Here is a 21,388-nt window from a genome sequence, read left to right on the forward strand (position 1 = left end):
GTAATCCTTAAAGTGGTTTTCTGAAATATTTTAGCTGATGAACTATCCTCTGGATAGTTCATCAGTATCTGATCGATGGGGGGTTCTACACTCAGGACCCCCAGCGATCAGCTGTCTGAGTAGGTGGCCCTGTCACAGCTTTGCCTAGGCCATGTGACAACAAGTTCATTGGTAACATGGCCTAGGCACAGCTCAACCCCATTGAAGTGAATGGGGTTGAGCTGCGATACCAAGTACAGCGCTCTGCTTGGTGAGCTGAGAGAAGGCCAGGGCGCTCACAGGAGCCTTCTCATACAGCTCATCAGCGGGGGTCCCGGTGGTTGTACCCCCACCGATCAGATACTGATGACCTATCCAGAGGATAGTTCAGCAGTTAAAAAATCTTCGAAAACCCCTTTAAAACACAACCTTTTTGTATATTGCTTGCAAACAAGAAGACTTGAAGATGGATGGTGTACTGGTCCCAGCACCAATTTGTTATTTTTGGGTTGTTCAGCCTCCGTCCCTGTACGCCGTATATAGCCGGCCATGTCTCTAATCATTAAGCATTTAGGAAATTAGTTTCCTTCTATAGAAAATGACTTACAGGTTTATCTGCAAACACAAATCAGCTTCAGCCATGTTTCTTTCAAATATAATGATAATGACCCTGCTGTATAACCGTGTACAGAAACAAGGCTTTATTCTTCCTCAGAACCGGATTCGAAACATTGTGCTACAAGCCTCTGCTATGCCATACTATATGGTCATACATTTAGGGCCTAGAGCAGGGATCAGCAACTTTTGGCACTCCAGCTGCTGCGAAACTACAACTCCCAGAATGCACACTGAAACGGTTGTTCTTGCAACTTCCACAGACGTGAAAGGAGGATTCTGGGAGTCGTAGTTTCAGAACAGCTGGAGTGCCGTAGATTGACGATCCCCGGCCTAGAGTGACACTTTACAAGAGGATCTGTGGAGGGATGGGGAGGAGACATTTTGATCTTTGTATAGGGGACCCCACGTTTGCTGTAACCCTTAATTTACTCATAGTTTTAAGAGGACCTGTCAGTAGGATCAACCCCATAAAACCAGACATGACGATTGCTAGGTTTGATCCCGACAAGTCAAATGATACCATTTTTATGTTTGTATGTGCCACTGTTACCATGTAATTACTAGGGATGAGCGAACTCGCTTTTTTCAAGTTTGGGTTCGGTTTCTGGTTGAATTCCGTTATGGATTCCGTTATCACGGAAGTCTATGGGCAGCATAATGGATCCATCTGGTTTCCGTTATGCAGGACAGGACTCCTGCATAAACATCAAGTTCGCTCATCCCTAGTAATTACCCTTTTTATTGACATTCAGATTAGCTTAGTGGTGCACCGAGGGGTGGGCTCAAGCCCCTCAAAGCACCAGATCTTCAATGTCCTTCAATGCCCTGCTCCTCCTACCACTCCCCAATTCCCCTAGCTTGACAGAACCAGTCATCTCACCTGATCCTGTAATCTTGCACCCAGTATCGGCACATACCCAGAACATCTGCTTCAGCTTCCAAAGCAGTGTTGTTATCTACTGCGCATGTGCGATGATGTCAGCGTGCAACCAGAACTGGAGACAATGGCTTCACATGCAGGAGTAGTCCAGAGCTGTGAAAAGAATCATAACATAAGAATATTCCCCTCTCATACGTCTCTCCCTAGTGCTGATGCTGATACATCACTGGCACATGGTCCTAGATCTGGTGCTCTGAACCCCCAGGAAGCTAATTTGTATATCAATTAAAAGCGATGATTACTTGGTAACAGCGGCACATACAAACATAAATATGGTATGATTTGACTCAGCAGGATCAACCCGACCAGGTATTATGTCCGGTTTAATAGGGTTGATCTTGCTGACAGGTCCTCTTTAATCAGGCAATAATTAAAGGGCAAAGCCGTACCAATGCTCTCCTGAACTTACAGAACTGGAAGTATTTTTTTTCTCTATTTGTCCCTTCTGAGAAAATGTTGACATTGTCCCAGTCATATGAAGTCATGTCCTCAGCAACATACCGGTAATCCCATTAATGAGGAGGTCGCTGCTCCCGGTACAGGATTATAGTTTCAGTGATACGACTGTCTTGAGACGCTGCACTTTCACACAATTTAGTTTAATAGAGAATGGTGCAATTAGCAATTTTCTAAATTACTTCATTTAAAAAATCTGTCTGCATCCACCTGAAAAAAAGCTTTACAGTCATGGCCATTAGGGGTCTCACCTCCGCCTAACTTGCAGTCCACTGCCTGTTGTCAGGCAAGATCCGTCCTTAGTAACAGAGACACAGAAGAATGCTCACAGGAAATAGGGGGGTGTCAGAGCTAGCTGAGATTCTAAGCCTGATTAACAAAAAAACTACGCTGCTTCTGAAGAGCAGAGAAACTCCTGGGAGTCTGAGTGATCTCCCTCTCCTTATCAGCTTTCTGAGCTCCCTAGCAGAAAACAAACATAGTGGGAAGTAAGGGAAGTGAAGTCACTGCATACAGTACTGGCAGATTCAACAGAACGGAGACGCCCCCTTGCCTGTGAGAGAAATGCATCTAGCTGTGCAAGGGAAACAGGGAATAATTTGAAGACATTAGGGAAGCCCAAAAAGACCTGCTCCTTGACAATTATGATTCTACAATGAAGCACAACCATTATGAAACTTTTTTTTTTTTTAACTCAGTTACGCTTTAAGACCACCTGATGCGTCTCAGCCTTACCACCTCAAATCAGACATAACAGTTGGCAAATTACAATTATAGAATAAAAATAAATACAAAAAAAACCCCGTATTAGTGATGACCAAGGACATGCAAACCACAGAGGAAGATCATACAGCCGCTGTCTATCCTGGCAGTGAGAAGTCCCATAATTTGCTACTTGGTGGCAAGTACCTGTCCAGACTCTCTTCTCCAGAGGAAACTTCATTGTTAACAAACAAGGGGTCAGTGAATTGGCCCAAGGTCCATGAAAAATGAAAAAGGCATGGAATGGAGACAGATACCAGACCCTTCTGTCCTCGGTGGCAAAATGCAACTAATTATTATAAATTTATTATAAATAATAGAGGGCACAGTTTTATGTGTTATAAGGGGTATGCGCAGATCCCAAACTGAAGGAGAGCGCACCGTGCAAGCGCGGACCCGGGGGCCCCGTTCTGGAGATAAGTGGTGGTTCCACTGCTGGGACCCGCTCCTATCTGACATTGATGGAACAACCTAGTGATAGGTCATCAATGTCTGAGGTAGGTATAATCCTTTAAAGCTACTTTCACACTTGCGTTTCCATTTTCCGGTATTGAGATCCGTCATAGGATGGGGACAATAACTGAACAGGACGGAGTGCTCCAAAATGCATTCTGTTCTGTTTGGTTGCGTTCCTATACCGGAGAGCAAACCGCAGCAACCCACAATGCAAGTCAATGGGAACAGATCCGTTGTTTTTTTAAGACACAATAGAAAACAGATCCGTCACCCATTGACTTTCAATGGAGTTAATGACGGATCCGTCTTGGCTATGTTAAAGATAATACAACCAGGTCTGTTCATAACAGTTGTATTATCAGTAACGGAAGCGTTTTTGCTGATCCCTGCCAGATCAGGCAAAAACACAAGTGTAAAAAAAAGCCTAAGCAAGAGACTTATATATCTGCTACCTAAGGGAACAGACACGTGCCTTCTGTTGCCAACAGTCTATTGTTTGTGTCCACTCCACCACATTGGAAACTTTAGGGGAGTGTTGTGATTTATTGTAGCGCAGAGTAGAACATTGGCACATAATGTAATTGGAGGAAATGCAAATCTCATTGAAAAAATAAACAGTGCCGATGTATAACCATGACAAATGTTACCTGTCAAGGGCACTAAAAGTGCATTAGATAAAGCGTGACACCTGAAAATGCTGCACTAGGCCTCAGCTCCACCGCTTTCCATCTTTTCTGACGTCTCGACCCCTTGACTGACAGGGCCAAGCACCATCATTGATCAAGGGGAGGGGAAGAGGCAGAGGAGGCTGAGTTGCACCAATGGACTAGGGTCCAACCCTCAGGGCACTGAAACCCTAATTTGCATACAGAATCAAACTCCTTTTTCTCTGTAACGCTGCAGTGGATTTTGACAATAGAGGTATGAATTTAATCAGCAAGATCTACCCTATCAGGCAGTATTAATAAGGCTGATCCTGCTGAAGGTCCTCTTTAAAGGTAATAGGTTATCAGGACAGGGCCTTTTAAATTAGAGCATTTGCAAGAAGCACTAGTGAAGCTGAAGAAATGGATACCAGCACATCCACCAAGCATCGCCCTCCCCTCCTGCCATATCCTTTGTGTGACCAGAGCCCTATGGCTAGTGCAGTTCTCATCACCTCAGTGAGCGTTCTTGACCAGTCTATAGTAAGTGACATGGTAGCTGTCCTCCTCGCCCTAGGCTCAATAGAAGCAGAACGTTGCTACAGTGTCTGGCAGGGTGCTAGGTGATCCCTTTTGGTACAATGAGGTGAAGGGCTGCCTGGAGAATTCACATAAAATTCACCCAACAAACACATTTAGCTTGTGGTGCCACAGGTAGTCCTGACCACTGGATGGAAGAATACACATTGAACAACCAACCTGTATATCCCTACAGGGGCAAGTAGAGCCAATCTGCTGTTTTACTGCATGCACTGACTGGGTGTCTAGTAGACCTGCTTTGAGTGCCACATGTACTTTACAGCTCTGTACCTGTGCGATCTACCTCTACTTTATGTACTGTTCTGCTTTCTACCTGTGCTACATATACTGTACAGCTCTCTACCTGTGCGATCTACCTCTACTACATGTACTGGTCTGCTATCTACCTGTACTACATGTACTGTTCTACTATCTACCTGTGCTATCTACCTCTACTACATGTACTGTTCTGCTATCTACCTCTACTACATGTACTGTTCTGCTATCTACCTGTGCGATCTACCTCTACTACATGTACTGTTCTGCTATCTACCTCTACTACATGTACTGTTCTGCTATCTACCTGTACTACATGTACTGTTCTACTATCTACCTGTGCTATCTACCTCTACTACATGTACTGTTCTACTATCTACCTCTACTACATGTACTGTTCTGCTATCTACCTGTGCGATCTACCTCTACTACATGTACTGTTCTGCTATCTACCTCTACTACATGTACTGTTCTGCTATCTACCTGTGCTATCTACCTCTACTACATGTACTGTTCTGCTATCTACCTCTACTACATGTACTGTTCTGCTATCTACCTGTACTACATGTACTGTTCTACTATCTACCTGTGCTATCTACCTCTACTACATGTACTGTTCTACTATCTACCTGTGCTATCTACCTCTACTACATGTACTGTTCTGCTATCTACCTCTACTACATGTACTGTTCTGCTATCTACCTGTGCGATCTACCTCTACTACATGTACTGTTCTGCTATCTACCTGTGCTATCTACCTCTACTACATGTACTGTTCTGCTATCTACCTCTACTACATGTACTGTTCTGCTATCTACCTGTGCGATCTACCTCTACTACATGTACTGTTCTGCTATCTACCTCTACTACATGTACTGTTCTGCTATCTACCTGTACTACATGTACTGTTCTACTATCTACCTGTGCTATCTACCTCTACTACATGTACTGTTCTACTATCTACCTCTACTACATGTACTGTTCTGCTATCTACCTGTGCGATCTACCTCTACTACATGTACTGTTCTGCTATCTACCTCTACTACATGTACTGTTCTGCTATCTACCTGTGCTATCTACCTCTACTACATGTACTGTTCTGCTATCTACCTCTACTACATGTACTGTTCTGCTATCTACCTCTACTACATGTACTGTTCTGCTATCTACCTGTACTACATGTACTGTTCTACTATCTACCTGTGCTATCTACCTCTACTACATGTACTGTTCTACTATCTACCTGTGCTATCTACCTCTACTACATGTACTGTTCTGCTATCTACCTCTACTACATGTACTGTTCTGCTATCTACCTGTGCGATCTACCTCTACTACATGTACTGTTCTGCTATCTACCTGTGCGATCTACCTCTACTACATGTACTGTTCTGCTATCTACCTGTGCGATCTACCTCTACTACATGTACTGTTCTGCTATCTACCTGTGCGATCTACCTCTACTACATGTACTGTTCTGCTATCTACCTGTATTACATGTACTGTTCTACTATCTACCTGTGCTATCTACCTCTACTACATGTACTGTTCTGCTATCTACCTCTACTACATGTACTGTTCTGCTATCTACCTGTATTACATGTACTGTTCTACTATCTCCCTGTGCTATCTACCTCTACTATATGTACTGTTCTACTATCTACCTGTGCTATCTACCTCTACTATATGTACTGTTCTACTATCTACCTGTGCTATCTACCTCTACTATATGTACTGTTCTACTATCTACCTGTGCTACATATACCGTACAGCTCTCTACCTGTGTTACATGTACTGTACTGCTCTCCACTTGTACTACATGTACTATAAAGATCTCTGCCTGTACTACATGTACTGTACTCATACTACATGTAGTGTACTGCTGTCTACCTGTACTACATATACTGTTCTGCTCTATACCTGTGCTACATGTATTGTATTGCTCTCCACCTGTGCTACAAGTACTATACTGCGCTCTACCTGTACTACATGTACTGTACTGTTCTCCTCCTGTATTACATGTACTATACTGCGTCCTACCTGTATTATATGTACAGTACTACATGTACTGTATTGCTCTCTGTCTGTGTGACATGTACTATACAGCCCTCTGCCTGTACTACATGTACTGTACTGCTCACTCCCTGTGCTACTTGTACTATACATTTCTTTGCATGTACTGTACTGTTCTCTACTCATACATGTACAGTAGTGCTCTCTACCTGTGCTGCATGTACAGTACTGCTCTCTGGCTGTACTACATGAACTATTCTGCTCTCTTCCTGCAATACACGTACTGTTCTGCTCTCTTCCTGCAATACATGTACTGTACTGCTCTCTACCTCGATTACAAATACTGTACTGCTCTGTAGACATGATGTGTACTGCTCTCTACCATACTACATGTACTGTACTGCTCTCTTCCTGCAATACATGTACTGCACTGCACTCTTTTTATACACGTACTGTTCTGCTCTCTTCCTGCAATACATGTACTGTACTCTTCTTTTTATACACGTACTGTTCCGCTCTCTTCCTGCAATACATGTACTGTTCCGCTCTCTTCCTGCAATACATGTACTGTACTGCTCTGTAGACATGATGTGTACTGCTCTCTACCATACTACATGTACTGTACTTCTCTCTTCCTGCAATACATGTACTGTACTCTTCTTTTTATACACGTACTGTTCTGCTCTCTTCCTGCAATACATGTACTGTACTCTTCTTTTTATACACGTACTGTTCCGCTCTCTTCCTGCAATACATGTACTGTACTGCTCTGTAGACATGATGTGTACTGCTCTCTACCATACTACATGTACTGTACTTCTCTCTTCCTGCAATACATGTACTGTACTCTTCTTTTTATACACGTACTGTTCCGCTCTCTTCCTGCAATACATGTACTGTACTGCTCTGTAGACATGATGTGTACTGCTCTCTACCATACTACATGTACTGTACTGCTCTCTTCCTGCAATACATGTACTGTACTGCACTCTTTTTATACACGTACTGTTCTGCTCTCTTCCTGTAATACATGTACTGTACTGCTCTCTACCTCTATTACAAATACTGTACTGCTCTGTAGACATGATGTATACTGTTCTCTACCATACTACATGTACTGTACTGCTCTCTACACATACAACACATCAAAATGTTGTCCCATATTTAACGTATATGCATGCAGTATGCCTCTGGTGGATGCCATACATCATCATAGGATCCCATTGCAAATAAAAAAAAGTATATGTTTAACAGCGGTATAAAAAAAAACCCAAATAAATGTGGGACAAAAACATCATGTGAACACTCCTTCGGCTGCGTCGGATGCTCCCTTCGGGGTTTGCGAACTCTGCTATATGTACTGCACTGCCATCTGCCTGTATTACATGTATTGTACTACTGTCTACCTGTACTACATGTTCTGTGCTGCTCTATACAGATGTGCCCACCTTTACCGTGTCTTCAGTTTGGGTAAGGACTCCAATTTCTCATTAAATATATTCAATACAATATCTTGACATTCTAGAAAAACTTCTGTCAGGCTGCAATGCATAACACAACCAGTTGAAGGCTGCACATAAACATATGTAGTATAGACATCCCCTGACAGAATATCATGAAATCATGTTTTTTAAAACTGGTCATCTTGAACGACACATCTCGCCATGTGATGAGCCAAGAGGAAAGGTAAAGAAGGACAAATCTGTCAAATGTGTTCCTTTGCATACCAAGTGAGGGTGGTTCCTTTATATCAGGGATGTCAAACTCGTCACCCTTCAGCTGTTGCAAAGCTACAACTTCTATCATGCCCGGCCAGCCTACAGTTATCAAAGTATATTGGGAGTTGTAGTTCTGTAACAGCTGGAGGGCCTCGAGTTTGACATCCCTGCTTTAAATTATTAAACAGGATCCAACAAAACCTTGAGAAAGCTCGATAGAAAGTCATTCAGCAGTTTCCAGCAGTTTTTTGTTGGGACTTACGTTGCCCATATTATTCCTTACATTTAAATTCTCCAGATTTTGTGGCTTCGGAGCGGGATTTCCCTAGAAATGCTCTTAGCATTTTAAGGTTACAACCAAGACAGTTACACAGCTTGGTTTCTGAGGGCTGGAGAAGAAGATTTTGGCTAAGAACAATGAGTGACTACTAGTTGTGGTGGTACTTCCATGGGCATTACTAAATCAAAGCAAACCAATCAGAGTATTGCATGGCTTTGATAGTTCCCCATTAAATGCTGATGACCCATCTTTAAACAAATTTAATAACACTGTATAAATCTAGAAAAGACATTCCTGTATTGAAAAGGCCATATCTTACATGTATCCATGTATCATTACAGCTATGTACAGTAGCAGATCACTATTTAATGCACCTTGTATGGCAGTTGAGGATAGTGTCCTAGGGTTGAGATCTTCTCATGTCTGTGAAGTGAGGGCCAAGTTCCTCTACATCTTGGATCATGTGAAATCAGGCAAGTCCTCCAGAAATTTTGTGAGATATTTTTTTAGAATGTCAATAGTTCATTCATTTCTAAGGCACATAGTTATAACAAATAGCAGTCTTAGGATGTCAGCCATCTCAATCCATGTCGTTACTCAGGGGCAAGGGGTTCATGTCTCCTTTGAGAATCTTTTTCATGTCTGTAAATTTCAACAACATGCATTCCACTAATAGTCTGTATGGCAGCATTGGAGCCAGGGACAGGAGGTCTGCTCGAGCGGTCTTTACTGTGACAATGCCCACAATGCCCCTCTCTAGAAGTATGTGCTGGGCGATCATTGCTCCAAACGTCATGGCATCTGCAAAGGATAAACATGTTATGTCCCGTATTTGTGGCTTGAAAAATTTAAAAGGTATGGCCAATATTCAATGCTATTTTATAGTATTTTATAGATATCTTTGTAAATAAATGGTATTACTTATCTCACATGGAACGATAGAATATTGGTAACCTTCATATCATTTGGAGAGCACCAGTCCGCAGGTTAAACCCATTTAAACCGTCTAGTAGGACTGATCCTGCCATTAAAATGATACCTGTTTTTTGAAAAACGGTTGTGGCGTTCCCAAGAAAAAATACTTTTATCCTTTATGAAAATAAGGGGTTCAGTGCACTAAAGGGGCGGTGCCTGGACACTTGGCGCACTTCAGCTTGTTAGCGTCCGATTCCAGTGCTGGCTCCGCCCCTTGGTGCACTGAAGTCCTTATTTGCATACAGAATAAAAATATTCTCTCGGGAATGCCAAGACCGATTTTCACAAGGCAGGTATCATTTTAAAGTGCAGAATCAAACCTACCAACAGCATGCCTAGCTTAATAGGGTCGATCCTGCTAACAGGGGCACATTAAGAAGAATGGGGAGGCAGTGGTCATCATGTAAGTTAGTTAGAGGCCGTGGAATGGCTTGAATGATCAGCTCAATCGCCAGACAGCAAAGATTAATAAAAACAATCATTTCCATTTTTTCAAATGTCTCTTCAGCCCCCACCAAGTATATAAATGGGTGCAAGGTTGCTTGGTGGTTAGTAGTGTTGCCTAGAAGAACTGGGCTCCTTGGTTTGAATCTGACAGTTACGTGTTTGTATTAGGGATGGGCAAATCGATGGTAACTAATCAATTTGTCTCTTTACCTGTGGGGAGCTGTCCTCAAGGGTGAAGAAGCACCCACCTGCCTGGTGATTGACAGGACTGGACATCCAGCCGCTAGTAGCCCCAATGCTCGAATCTGCTTTGGGAGCAACAACTGCACATGAGCGGCTACACTTCCGGGCAGCGTTACAAGTGCAGTTGGTACTCCCAAGGCAGAATTTAAGTTTTGGGGCCTGCATCTCTACTTTGAGCAGCTGCGCATGGACGAGATTGAGAGGGCAGGTGGGCACTACTTCACCCTTGAGGACAGTCCCTCAAAAGGTGAAGAGCTTGTGCCAATAGGACAAATTTATTTGTTAGCATTGATTTGCTCATCCCTAAAACAAACACATAGCTGTCAGATTGAAACCCAGGATACCAGTTCTTCTAGGCAACAATACTGACCACCAAGCTTGAGGACAGTGACTCACAGAGCTAATGAATCGATTCGCTCACCCCTAGTTTGCATATCTGTGTGCGTCTCGACTTATTATGGAATTTACCCTACTGTGTGTGACATAGGTAAGCCCAGTGGCGTACCGTGGGGGGGGGGGGGGGGGGGGGGGGGGGGGCGGGCGGGGGGTTGCCCCGGGTTCCATCCCCTCCGTTCTGTCTCATAAGCTTCAGGCCAGGCCTGAAGCCTATGAAGCAGTAGAACAGCGCAGGAGATCGCGATTACATCACAGTGACCTCTTGTGTCGGGTCTCGCGAGATGACGTGATGACGCGGCGTAGGAGGGCACGGTGAGGTTTTCCTGACCGCCTGCGCCCGGACGCCCGAGCAAAGGCTACAAGAGGCAATGAAGAGAGGTTAGAATTATATTTTTTTTTATGTAAGTACTAGGGGCCATACTGGGGGCACTATGGAGGTGGGGGAAAGAATGGGGGCCATTACATATTATACAGAGGGGCCAATATATATTATAAAGAGGGGCCATTACATATTATACAGAGGGGCCAATAAATATTATAAAGAGGGGCCATTACATATTATACAGAGGGGCCAATACATATTATAAAGAGGGGCCATTACATATTATACAGAGGGGCCAATACATATTATAAAGAGGGGCCATTACATATTTTACAGAGGGGCCATTATATATTATACAAAGGGGCCATTATATATTATACAAAGGGGCCAATATATATTATACAGAGGGGCCATTATATATTATAATTATACAGAGGGGCCATTATATATTATACAGAGGGGCTATTATATATTATAATTATTCAGAGGGTCCATTAATAATGGCCCTTTTGTATAATTATAATATATAATAACCCCTCTGTATAATATATAATGCCCCCCCTGTATAATTATTATATATAATGACCCCCTGCATAATTATTATATATAATGGCCCCTCTGTATAATTTATAATAACCCCTCTGTAATATTAGGATATATAATGGAATGGCCCCCTCTGTATTATTATTACCTATATGTAATGGCTCATCTGTATAATTATTATATATAATGACCCCCCCCAGAATTATTATAATATATAATGGCCCCCTCTGTATTATTAGGATATATAATGGGCCATTATATATCCTAATATTATAGAGGGGCCATTATATATCCTAATATTACAGAGGGGCCATTATATATCCTAATATTACAGAGGGGTCATTATATATCCTAATATTACAGAGGGGCCATTATATAATATAATAATAACTAATAATAATAAAACTCTGCATAGATGAGACGCGGCTGAAAGAAGGTGTCATGGCGGTCTTATCTTCGAATGAAGATGCTGAGGAAAGTCTACATCACAGGAGATGTCACTGGATGGATGAGGCATGTGGTGCTGTATTCTCCTGTATATTTTGTAGTGATGTATGTAATGTCCAAACACATATCTGTTTCACGGTAGGGTTGGGGGGTGGATTGAGAATATGGCCCACCCTGCCGCATCCTGGCCCCAGACTTCAGGTCACACTGTTCGTGTTCTGAATTCTGGGGCCTCACACCCATCTACTACATGATCTGTACTCAGAGAATTATCACTATATTATCTGTGGTGGTACATAGGACTGCTACATTATCTGTAAAAAAAGGGGTGTGTCCACAGGTTGGGGCACAATACATGGCTTGCCCCGCTACACCACTGGGTAAGCCCAATTGGATTGTAGGCACAACTGGGAACAGTCACTTATTCCGTGAAGGTTCACCTGGCGCACACCTATGTAGGTCCTGCCTGTGATAAAAATTGATGCAGGAAATACTACAATTACGCAGATTTAAGACTTGCCTACAAAATCCCTGGTTCTCATAAGCCATATTTATCCAGTCGTCGATTCTCGGCCGGCTCCCTTGCTTGTTGTTATTGTTATTTCTTCCTTTCATTGCAAAGTAGGCGGCTTGCATGTTTTCCAGTTCCTCGCACTCTAATTGATGCCACATGACCTTGTCTCTGTACAGTGCGAGATGACAAGAGATTAGATGAATGCAGGACACAAATCATTGCAATATGCATACTCTCAATGCTCCGTCTTTCAGAGCCACGTCTAACCGCGGAGATCTCAGTCTCCTGTCACAATTTGATATATCTTCCTGAATGTTATATTCTATTTGTCTTCAATTCACAGTTGAGATTATGAACACAAATCCATTTTGATCACGTACAACCTTTTCTGCTTTCGGCTTCACAGATTCATTGTTTGGGAAAGCGTCTTATCCTGCTATGCCGCTTCTGGAACAAAACAGCAGAGCGGCAGGTACTGAAGTAGAAGGGAGAATACTCTATAAATGAGAGATCAATCTGATGGAAAAACTTTTTATTTTTCACTTTGAGATGACTCTATTTCATTCTTAAAGGGGTCGTGCCAAGATTTTAAATGATCCCCTATTCACAAGACTCCCACCGGTCCTGTGTCCCCCCCGTATGAGTGGAGCAGTGGTTGAGCATGCGCACTGCTATTCTATTAAGAGCTCATGAACGTATTTTCTTTCCGTGTCCCTTCCATTTTCTTTGCGGACCGTATGCAGAACCATTCATTTCAATGGGTCCACAAAAAAAATAAAATGGAAGTTACTTGGTGTGCATTCCATTTTTGTTTGTCCGTCCTGCAAAAAATATAGAACATATATAGTCCTATTATTGTCTGCATTATGGACAAGGATAGGACTGTTCTATTAGGGGCCAGCTGTTCCGTTCCGCAAAATACGGAATGCATTTGGACGTCATGCATATTTTTAGTGGATCCGTGTTTTGCGGACCGCAAAATACATACGGTCGTGTGCGTGAGCCCTAAGTCCTACTTCACACATCAGTTATTTGGTCAGTTATTTCCATCAGTTATTGCAAGCCCAAACCAGTAGTGGAGCCTACTCAGAGATGAATGTTCTGTGTTTTTGACCCTGCACCTGGTTTGGGCTCACAAAAACAGATGGAAATCACTGACCACATAACCAAAGTGTGAACTAGGTCTTATTCTCTGAGGGACTGCCAGAGAGGACCCCCAGCTATTTCTAGTGGGCCCATAGAGATGAATGCTCCACTGCTGCTCTATTCATACAGGACACCTCTTTTGGTGATCATGGAGGTCCCAGTGGACAGACCTCTACAAATTAAGCACTCACCCCCCCCCACCCCCCCCTTTGGATAAGGGATATGCTTAAAGGGGTTGAATTGGCAGGGGTCCGGCTGCTGGGGCCCCTTCCCATCCCTAGATCTGGATCTAGTGTAGAGAGAGAAGATCAAAAAGTTTCAAATTATGGTGCACACCATATCGTAGCACAATTTACGCCTTTTTTTTTTCACTACATGACGTACAGACATTGATAGATGTTGCCAACTGCTTTCCTTGTGGGGCTAGCTCAGCTTAAGTGTAATGGTACCTTTTACAAAGCTTAGCTTTATTCTGGAGAAACGATGCTTTAAATCCTTATGCAAGGGGTTGTGCCATAAACTACTTTTCACTCTAAGGCCTCTTGCACACAAACGTTTATTTTTTCTGTTTACGTTCCGTTTTTTGCGTTCCGTATAAGGTCCGTATACAGAACCATTCATTTCAATGGGTTCGCAAAAAAACGGAATGTACTCCGTATGCATTTAGTTTGCGTATTTCCGTTCCGTTCAAAGATAGAACATGTCCTATTATTGCCCGCAAATCACGTTCCGTGGCTCCATTCAAGTCAATGGGGCTGTTGAAAAAACGGAACGGATACGGAATGCATCCGTATGTCTTCCGTATCCGTTCCGTTTTTGGCAGAACCATCTATTGAAAATTTTATGCCCAGCCCAATTTTTCTATGTAATTACTGTATACTATATATGCCATGCTTCCGTTTGCGATCCGCAAAAAAACAGGAACCAAACGGTAAAATGGAATGGCAAAACGGAACGGAAGCGGAACGGAGACACTACTGAAACAAAAAACTGATCCGTTTAAAACAGACCGCAAAACACTGAAAAAGCCATGCGGTCGTGTGCAAGAGGCCTAAAATGCATTTTCATCAATGACTGTAGCTCCCATTCCTCCTTATTTACCTCTTCAGCAGTTTTCTCCTATCCCCCATGCTTGAATTCTACTTCCTGGTTTGTCATGTGTCTGCTGTCCCATCATACCTTAGGGCAGTAAGATGTTTCCTGACATCAACAAGACATGTGACACAGATTTGCCACAGGGCACAATGGTAGGGTAATAATTTTAGAATAAGGTAGTTTTGATAAATGGTGGTATTTGGGGAAAGTGATATAACAGCGATATATGTTGGGCAGGATACGTTTATATTAATGGCACAACCCCTTTAAGTGCACGGAGGGAGGACCAAAGGCACTCTGTGCAACCTCGCTCCTCCTGCTTCCTCCGACAGACCCTTCCTCTTCTTGATTGACAGGGCCAAGTAAGGTGACTATGCAGAAGGAGGAGGAGGGGCTAGTAGAGGAATCAGGAGGGACAAAGGTGCACAGAGTGGCTTTGGGGGGCTGTTCAGGAAAAGAGAAGTGAGGTGGCACCCACATCTATGAAACATTTATGCCAACTCCCCCCAGACATATTAGCTAACCGCTAGGGGTAATAGAAGCCAGATGCATTGCAATTAACTGATTGCTGGGGTAGCTTCCTCTCACAAAGGGAAACCTAAAGGGAATGTGTCACCTACATGTTTTTTACCAATTAAAATCAGATATCGACAAACATTCTTTTTTCTGATTGTAGATGTTTTTTTTCTAATTTCTATGCAATATTATGGGGGTAGCCATCTTGCCTGAGCTGCTGTTAACAGCATTTAGAGATATTCTTTACAGCAGCCCAGTGGGACACAGACACCATATTTTCTATGGGAGAGTTTTCTAGGCATGCTGTTTGACATCTGCAAAGCTCAGTGTGCAGGGAGGGGAAAGAGGCGAGCTGTGACCATCACCTATTGTACATGGTAAATCCCGTGGTATCTATATATTCTGTATATAGGTATAACCTTTCATTGTAATCCTGTCTGTGATAATAATGAGATGACTGCTGAAAAGTGATCTCTACATAAGTGGTGGTGCCTTTTAAAAGGCTTGGTTGCATACTTACCAAAATGTAAAAAGTAAAATTATGAGCAATACCTCAAAAATAGGCTGTACCACCCATGTAATACCCAGTTGGGCTGCCATGCCTAGATCAGGACTGTTGGTAAGCATGTTAGTAGCCAATGCAAAACTGCTGAATTTTAGGATTTTTTTAAAATATAGATAGTGACATGGAAAATGTAAAAAAAATAAAAAAATAATAACACGCCTTACACTAATCTACATTCCCTTTCCCATAATCCCACATGAATTTCTGGCTCTTAAATAGACAGCCATAGACGGCTTATTTCTGCTTCAGTCAGAAGCCGTTGGGTTTCCAATTTATTAACAATATTTGTTTCCAAACATAAATTTCAATGTGATCTCCATCAGGCGTTAATTACTCAGCAGTGAGTGGCATTTTGGTGACAAAGTCCTTGACTCTGAGTTTATTTTTACCATGTAATTAGTTTAATCTGCTACCTTCTGTGAGTTTAGTTGTACTTCACACGGTTCTGAGCCATTTCATCACGTCAAGGCTCAAGGCATGGAAAGATGTCGAGTGTTTTGTTTACTGACAGTGATGCAGTCAGACAACTTGCCAAGGCGACCAGAGCCCTGGTGCATACCCTTGGGTAGATGAAAGTATGTGCGTGACATTAAAATCAAACCAGTCAGCGTTTTTTTTATAATGTAACAGCCTCTCTAATGGAGAAAAGGGAATTATATTTAAAGGGGTTAACCATGGAGAATTAAATTATAAAAAATAAAATGGTCTAGACAATGTTAAAAACAAAAAAGAAGCACTACTCACCTCCACCAATCTGGTTCCGATGCTGCTCCAATCCTTATTGCTCTCCACTTCCTGCCCCAGATCGAAACCCTGAAAAAGCCAGGAAAGGCCTGCTCAGCAATTTGCAGGCCTTGGTGGTGACTTGCTTCACCCAGTAATTTGCTAAGCAGGTCCTTCTTGGTATTATTCATGTATGGAACTGGGACAGACAGTGGAGAGCAGTGGGGATTGAAGGAGCATCAGTACAACAGCAGCAAGGGAACGGTACAGGTGAGTAAAGCTTCTTTTTTAAGCCTCATTCACATGTCAGTGTTCGGTCAGGGATTTCCATCAGTGATTTTGAGCCAAAACCAGGTGCTTCTCTATATGCAGAACAGGTGCAGATCTTTCCTTTATACCTTATCTCTGTGTAGCTCCACTCCTGGTTTTGGCTTACAATCACTGATGGAAAACCCTGATAAAACACTGATTAGTGAATGAGGCTTTAATGTTTTACATTTTTTTAAATACCTGCTGAAAAAACCCTTTTGAGTGAAAATGTTTCAGAGTAAATAATCTATCGATGTAGATGACAATGAGAATTTTGCTGAGAAGATCCAATCTTTGAAAGGTAAAAGATGAGGCCTACATTCCTCTCCGCACTGCACTTTATAGAATAAAATAATTTCTTAAGGCGAAAATGAAACCACCAAGGAAGATGTGCATCTCTTGACCTCTAAAGAATAAATGCTAATGGAGTTGTCTCGTTAAGGGCTCATGCACATGACCGTGATTGACTGGGAAACACGGTCCGTGTGTCTGCCAGATCTCCCGAGCCAACCGCAGCTTCCCTGAACTTACTGTATATTAGTGTATAATGGTACCGTCACTTCTGTATCTGAGTGATGGTGAGTTCTGTACAAGAGATCCCTGATCAAATATGAACTGACTACGTCATAAAACACTATGATACCGTCAGTTCAGCTCAGGGGAGCTGTGGTCGGCTCAAAAGATATGGCAGACAAACGGACTGTGTTTTCTGGGCCAATCACGGTCCTGTGCAAGAGCACTTATAAAACCATTTTTGAATACCCTATTAGAAATCAGCACGTAAATGCCCCAATGAGGATTGTCGGTGCACTCACCGCTGCCTCCATCAAACCATATCCTTGAACTGTAACTGATAGAGAATTGACTGGTGAGTGGTGACTGCTCTTTTACATACGGTAAAGGTGTCTGAGATTTTAAAGTCCTTAGCCATGGTTAGCCTATCAGATGTCTTTAAAACCTTAGGTTTAGGTCCCTCTTGTCCTATATAGAACCTGGATTTTAACAAGACACGCTCAGTGGTTAACACTGGTGCCTTGCAGCGTTGGGGTCCTAGATTCGACTCCGACCATGGACAAGATCTGCATGGAGTTTGTACGTTCTCCTCCTATTTGCGTCAGTTTCCTTCCTTTTTTTGTCTTGCTGGGAGAAAGAATTGGTTCGTTCCATTACTAAAAAGGAGATCTCTTACGTTCTGTCTCATGCGTGTAGTTTTTTCTGTTGCATATGCCTCCTTTAAAACCATCTGTAGGTGGTGAAATTTCTCTACGGAATTGGCTTATGTCCCTCAGACACATGCTTGAGATGCGGAGGAGACTCAAGGACTATGTCGCATATTTGGTGGAGCTGCCCCTTAATGAAACCATTTTGGCACAAGGTGGAATCAGTGATGAATGCGGTATGCTCTAATACTGGTTCTTCTTTGGCTTCTGCAGCCTAACTTCCCCCCTATCTCACAACAATTTATTTACAAGCAGCAACTAAGGTTTTAATCCCAACCAAGTGGAGAGCCACTACCCCCAACCCGAGACTTATAGATTGTGAAGGTACAACCATTTTGAGATTGTGTTTTATATGATATTTCTTTAATAAAAAGAGATTGCATAAAAAAGTAACTGGTGACCACAGTATTGAATTGATATGTTTTGCCGAGGTATGTCATGTACACTGTGCTATGCCGTGTTATACAAGTTGTGCTGGGTAGAAAGTGTATGGGAAGCCTAACATGAATGTATTTGCAGGCACTGTATTTGAAATGTACTGCACCTTTTAAGGCTCTAGCGGTCGGCATCCAGTTTGGCTGAGGTCAGGGCTCACACATGCGGATGTTGTAGCATTGCACCACAAAACTGCATCCTAAGGCAGGGCCAGATTCTAAATAGGAGGAACCGAAGCCCCTCAGGGTCAGTCATCTAGAGTGTGTTCAGCAGAGTGCTGTTGAGCTAAGGCCCACCTGCCTCTAATTAGAGTGCGGTAACCGAGCTAGAGACCCTGAGATCCAGTGGGGCGCAGAGGGATCATTGCCTACACCATGGACTTGCTCTGGAGTGTTTGGCCCATTGAGGAGACCACACTGAGAAACACAGGTGGCTATGGAGCACTTCTGGTTTGGAGACTGTAATGTGGTAAGTTCAAGCCTGATACTCTGGAGGCCGTATCCAGCTATTGGGACCTTGCCAGTCTTCCTGGCCCTGCAACCGCCCTGCCGAGTATCTACTGCGGGCTGTGAATGGCCTGCCAGAGATTGACTGAGCCAGCAAATTAAGCCACTTACTGTGTGTTGAGCCCAGGAATTGTAGAGCAGTGGGTACTGGAGTATTATTGGAATGTCAGCGGTGGGGAAATTGGTGATAATGTATTATTTTTAACAAATTGCCGCCTTTTTTAAAATTATAATTACCCTGGAAAACCACTTTAAATGATAACATGGAAGAGCAACTGGCGCATTTATGCAGCTACTACTAAATTTAAAGGGAGCTGTATAAACATGTCTACAAGGAGGACCCCTACAGGTAGCCATAGGAAACCAGAATTTTATCAGGGAAGCAGATGATTTGGAGCTCTGTATCAGAAGAACAGAGCTACAGCCATCAGCAAGGAATTTTAAACCTATTCTAATTAAATTACATGAAAATACAATCTCACTTTTCTAGATTCCGTAAATAACAATATAAATCCCTTCACTATCCTAAACCACTGGGAATATCAGATAATTTTAGTTTTCCACCAGCGGTGTGATTTCTGGCAGGCTGTTCCAGCAGAGAACAGCCTTCCAGGAATTCACCAGTTTCGGCACTGCTGGATGCACATGGAATGTCTTCTAGCCCCATTTAGTATAATGGGGTCCGGTGGACATTCCATCCGCATCTGGCTGGGAAGTGAAGAACCTGCGGACAGAAACCGCTGCAAGCTGCGGTTTGTGTCCGGCTAACCTCCGCTTGCCTGCTGGAACATCTTGCCGGAACATAGCTACCTCTGGTGTGAAGGTAGCCCAAAACATCTAACCAACTTTAAACCTTCAGGTCTATTAAAAGAGTTTTCCAAGATATTTTTACTGATGAGCTATCATCTGGATAGGTCATCAGTATCTGATCGGTGGGGGTCCAACACCTAGGACCAACACTCCATTTATTTCAATAGGAATTCCGGAGATATGTAGCCGAGTACAGCACTCGGCTATCTCCGGAACTCCCATAGAAATGAATGGAGTATCCATGCGCATATGCGACCGAACTCTCCATTTATTGCAGGGGGGCTGAAAAGGTTACAGGGCCCTTGTTCTTGTTCCAACAGTAGAACCCCCACCAATCTAAAAGTTATCTATTGATGGCGATAACTTCTAACAACCAGAATACCCCTTTAAGCCATAAAGGACCATACATATAACAGATAAACTATTTATCAGCTTAGACCACCAAATATATTAGATATTAATCCCTAAATAACTGCAGAACCCTATGGATGCTACTAAAATGCTACTCCTAAACCATCCTATGGAGCAACATGACATACAGTAGTACATGTAGAAAGCTGTCAAGGTGAGTAAAATAGGAAAGCAGGGCTCTCTGCTTACAAGGGGTTCCCCAGAAGTTAACAACTGGTGACCTATGCTTAGGACAGGTCATCAATATCGGATCAGCGGTGGTCCGACACCTCACTCCCCCACCAATCAGCTGTTTGTGCGTAGCTGCAGTGCTGTGTAGTGGATGGAACTGGTTACTGCAGCACGGCTCCCATTACTGCAGCACTGTTCCCATTATGAAGCTACAATAAATGAGTAAGCACAAATTCTCTGCCTCAGTTCCAAATACACACTTAATATGTCTCATAAAAGCAAGGGAATATGTGAATGACAATTATAGGCTATATCTTTAGAACAAAATGTCCCTTATACACAATTTTTGTAATACAAATAAGTGAAATTTATTTAACCAACACATAAGAAAAACACATTTTGATAATAATTCAGTGTGTCTTTTTTCTCTTTCGCTTTACGCCTTTTCATTTATTTTTGCTTTCCACTTAATTAACTTTAACACAATTTCAATTTAAGCTTAGCAAAAACATAATGTTCGCCAGGCCGACTAAAGTGGAGTCTAATCGACAGCTCTTTTTTTTTTAGGTGTCAGGAGGAAATGGATTAGCCTGGGGGATATTATAACTCATATACCCCATTTGAACTCAGGAATGAGAAGACGTTGACTTTAAAGGGAACCTGTCACCATGAAAATGCAGTGTAATCTGAAAGCACCATGTTATAGACCAGGAGGAGTTGAGCAGATTGATATATAGTTTTATATGAAAATATTTAGTGAAACTTGTGTTTTATTCTTTTAAGTTCCTGCTCATTCCGGGCTTTGAAGCCCAGGAGGCGGTCCAATCAGTGATTGACAGCTAACTCTGCATAGAGGGAAGGCTGTCAATCAAA

At 42.6% G+C, this 21,388-nt stretch overlaps 1 protein-coding gene across 3 annotated transcripts in view; it reads right to left on the bottom strand.

Annotated features, from left to right (window-relative positions):
- Positions 1-2,389: 2,389 nt before the first annotated feature.
- SUSD3 (sushi domain containing 3) overlaps positions 2,390-21,388 on the bottom strand; it is an 80,202-nt gene continuing 61,203 nt past the window's right edge. For 2 of the 3 annotated variants that reach the window (XM_040407472.1, XM_040407470.1), the window contains 2 exons: positions 12,615-12,776; positions 8,967-9,522 (listed from right to left, as the gene is read on the bottom strand). In XM_040407472.1, coding sequence (XP_040263406.1) covers positions 9,315-9,522; positions 12,615-12,776 — 370 coding nt within the window. In that variant the 3' untranslated portion in view covers positions 8,967-9,314. Of the gene's footprint in view, positions 2,456-8,966; positions 9,523-12,614; positions 12,777-21,388 lie in introns of those variants that run through there. The other variant, XR_005774220.1, reaches the window with a different exon arrangement.

Source organism: Bufo bufo, chromosome 9 (assembly GCF_905171765.1).
Source record: "Bufo bufo chromosome 9, aBufBuf1.1, whole genome shotgun sequence".
NCBI classification, from domain to species: domain Eukaryota; kingdom Metazoa; phylum Chordata; class Amphibia; order Anura; family Bufonidae; genus Bufo; species Bufo bufo.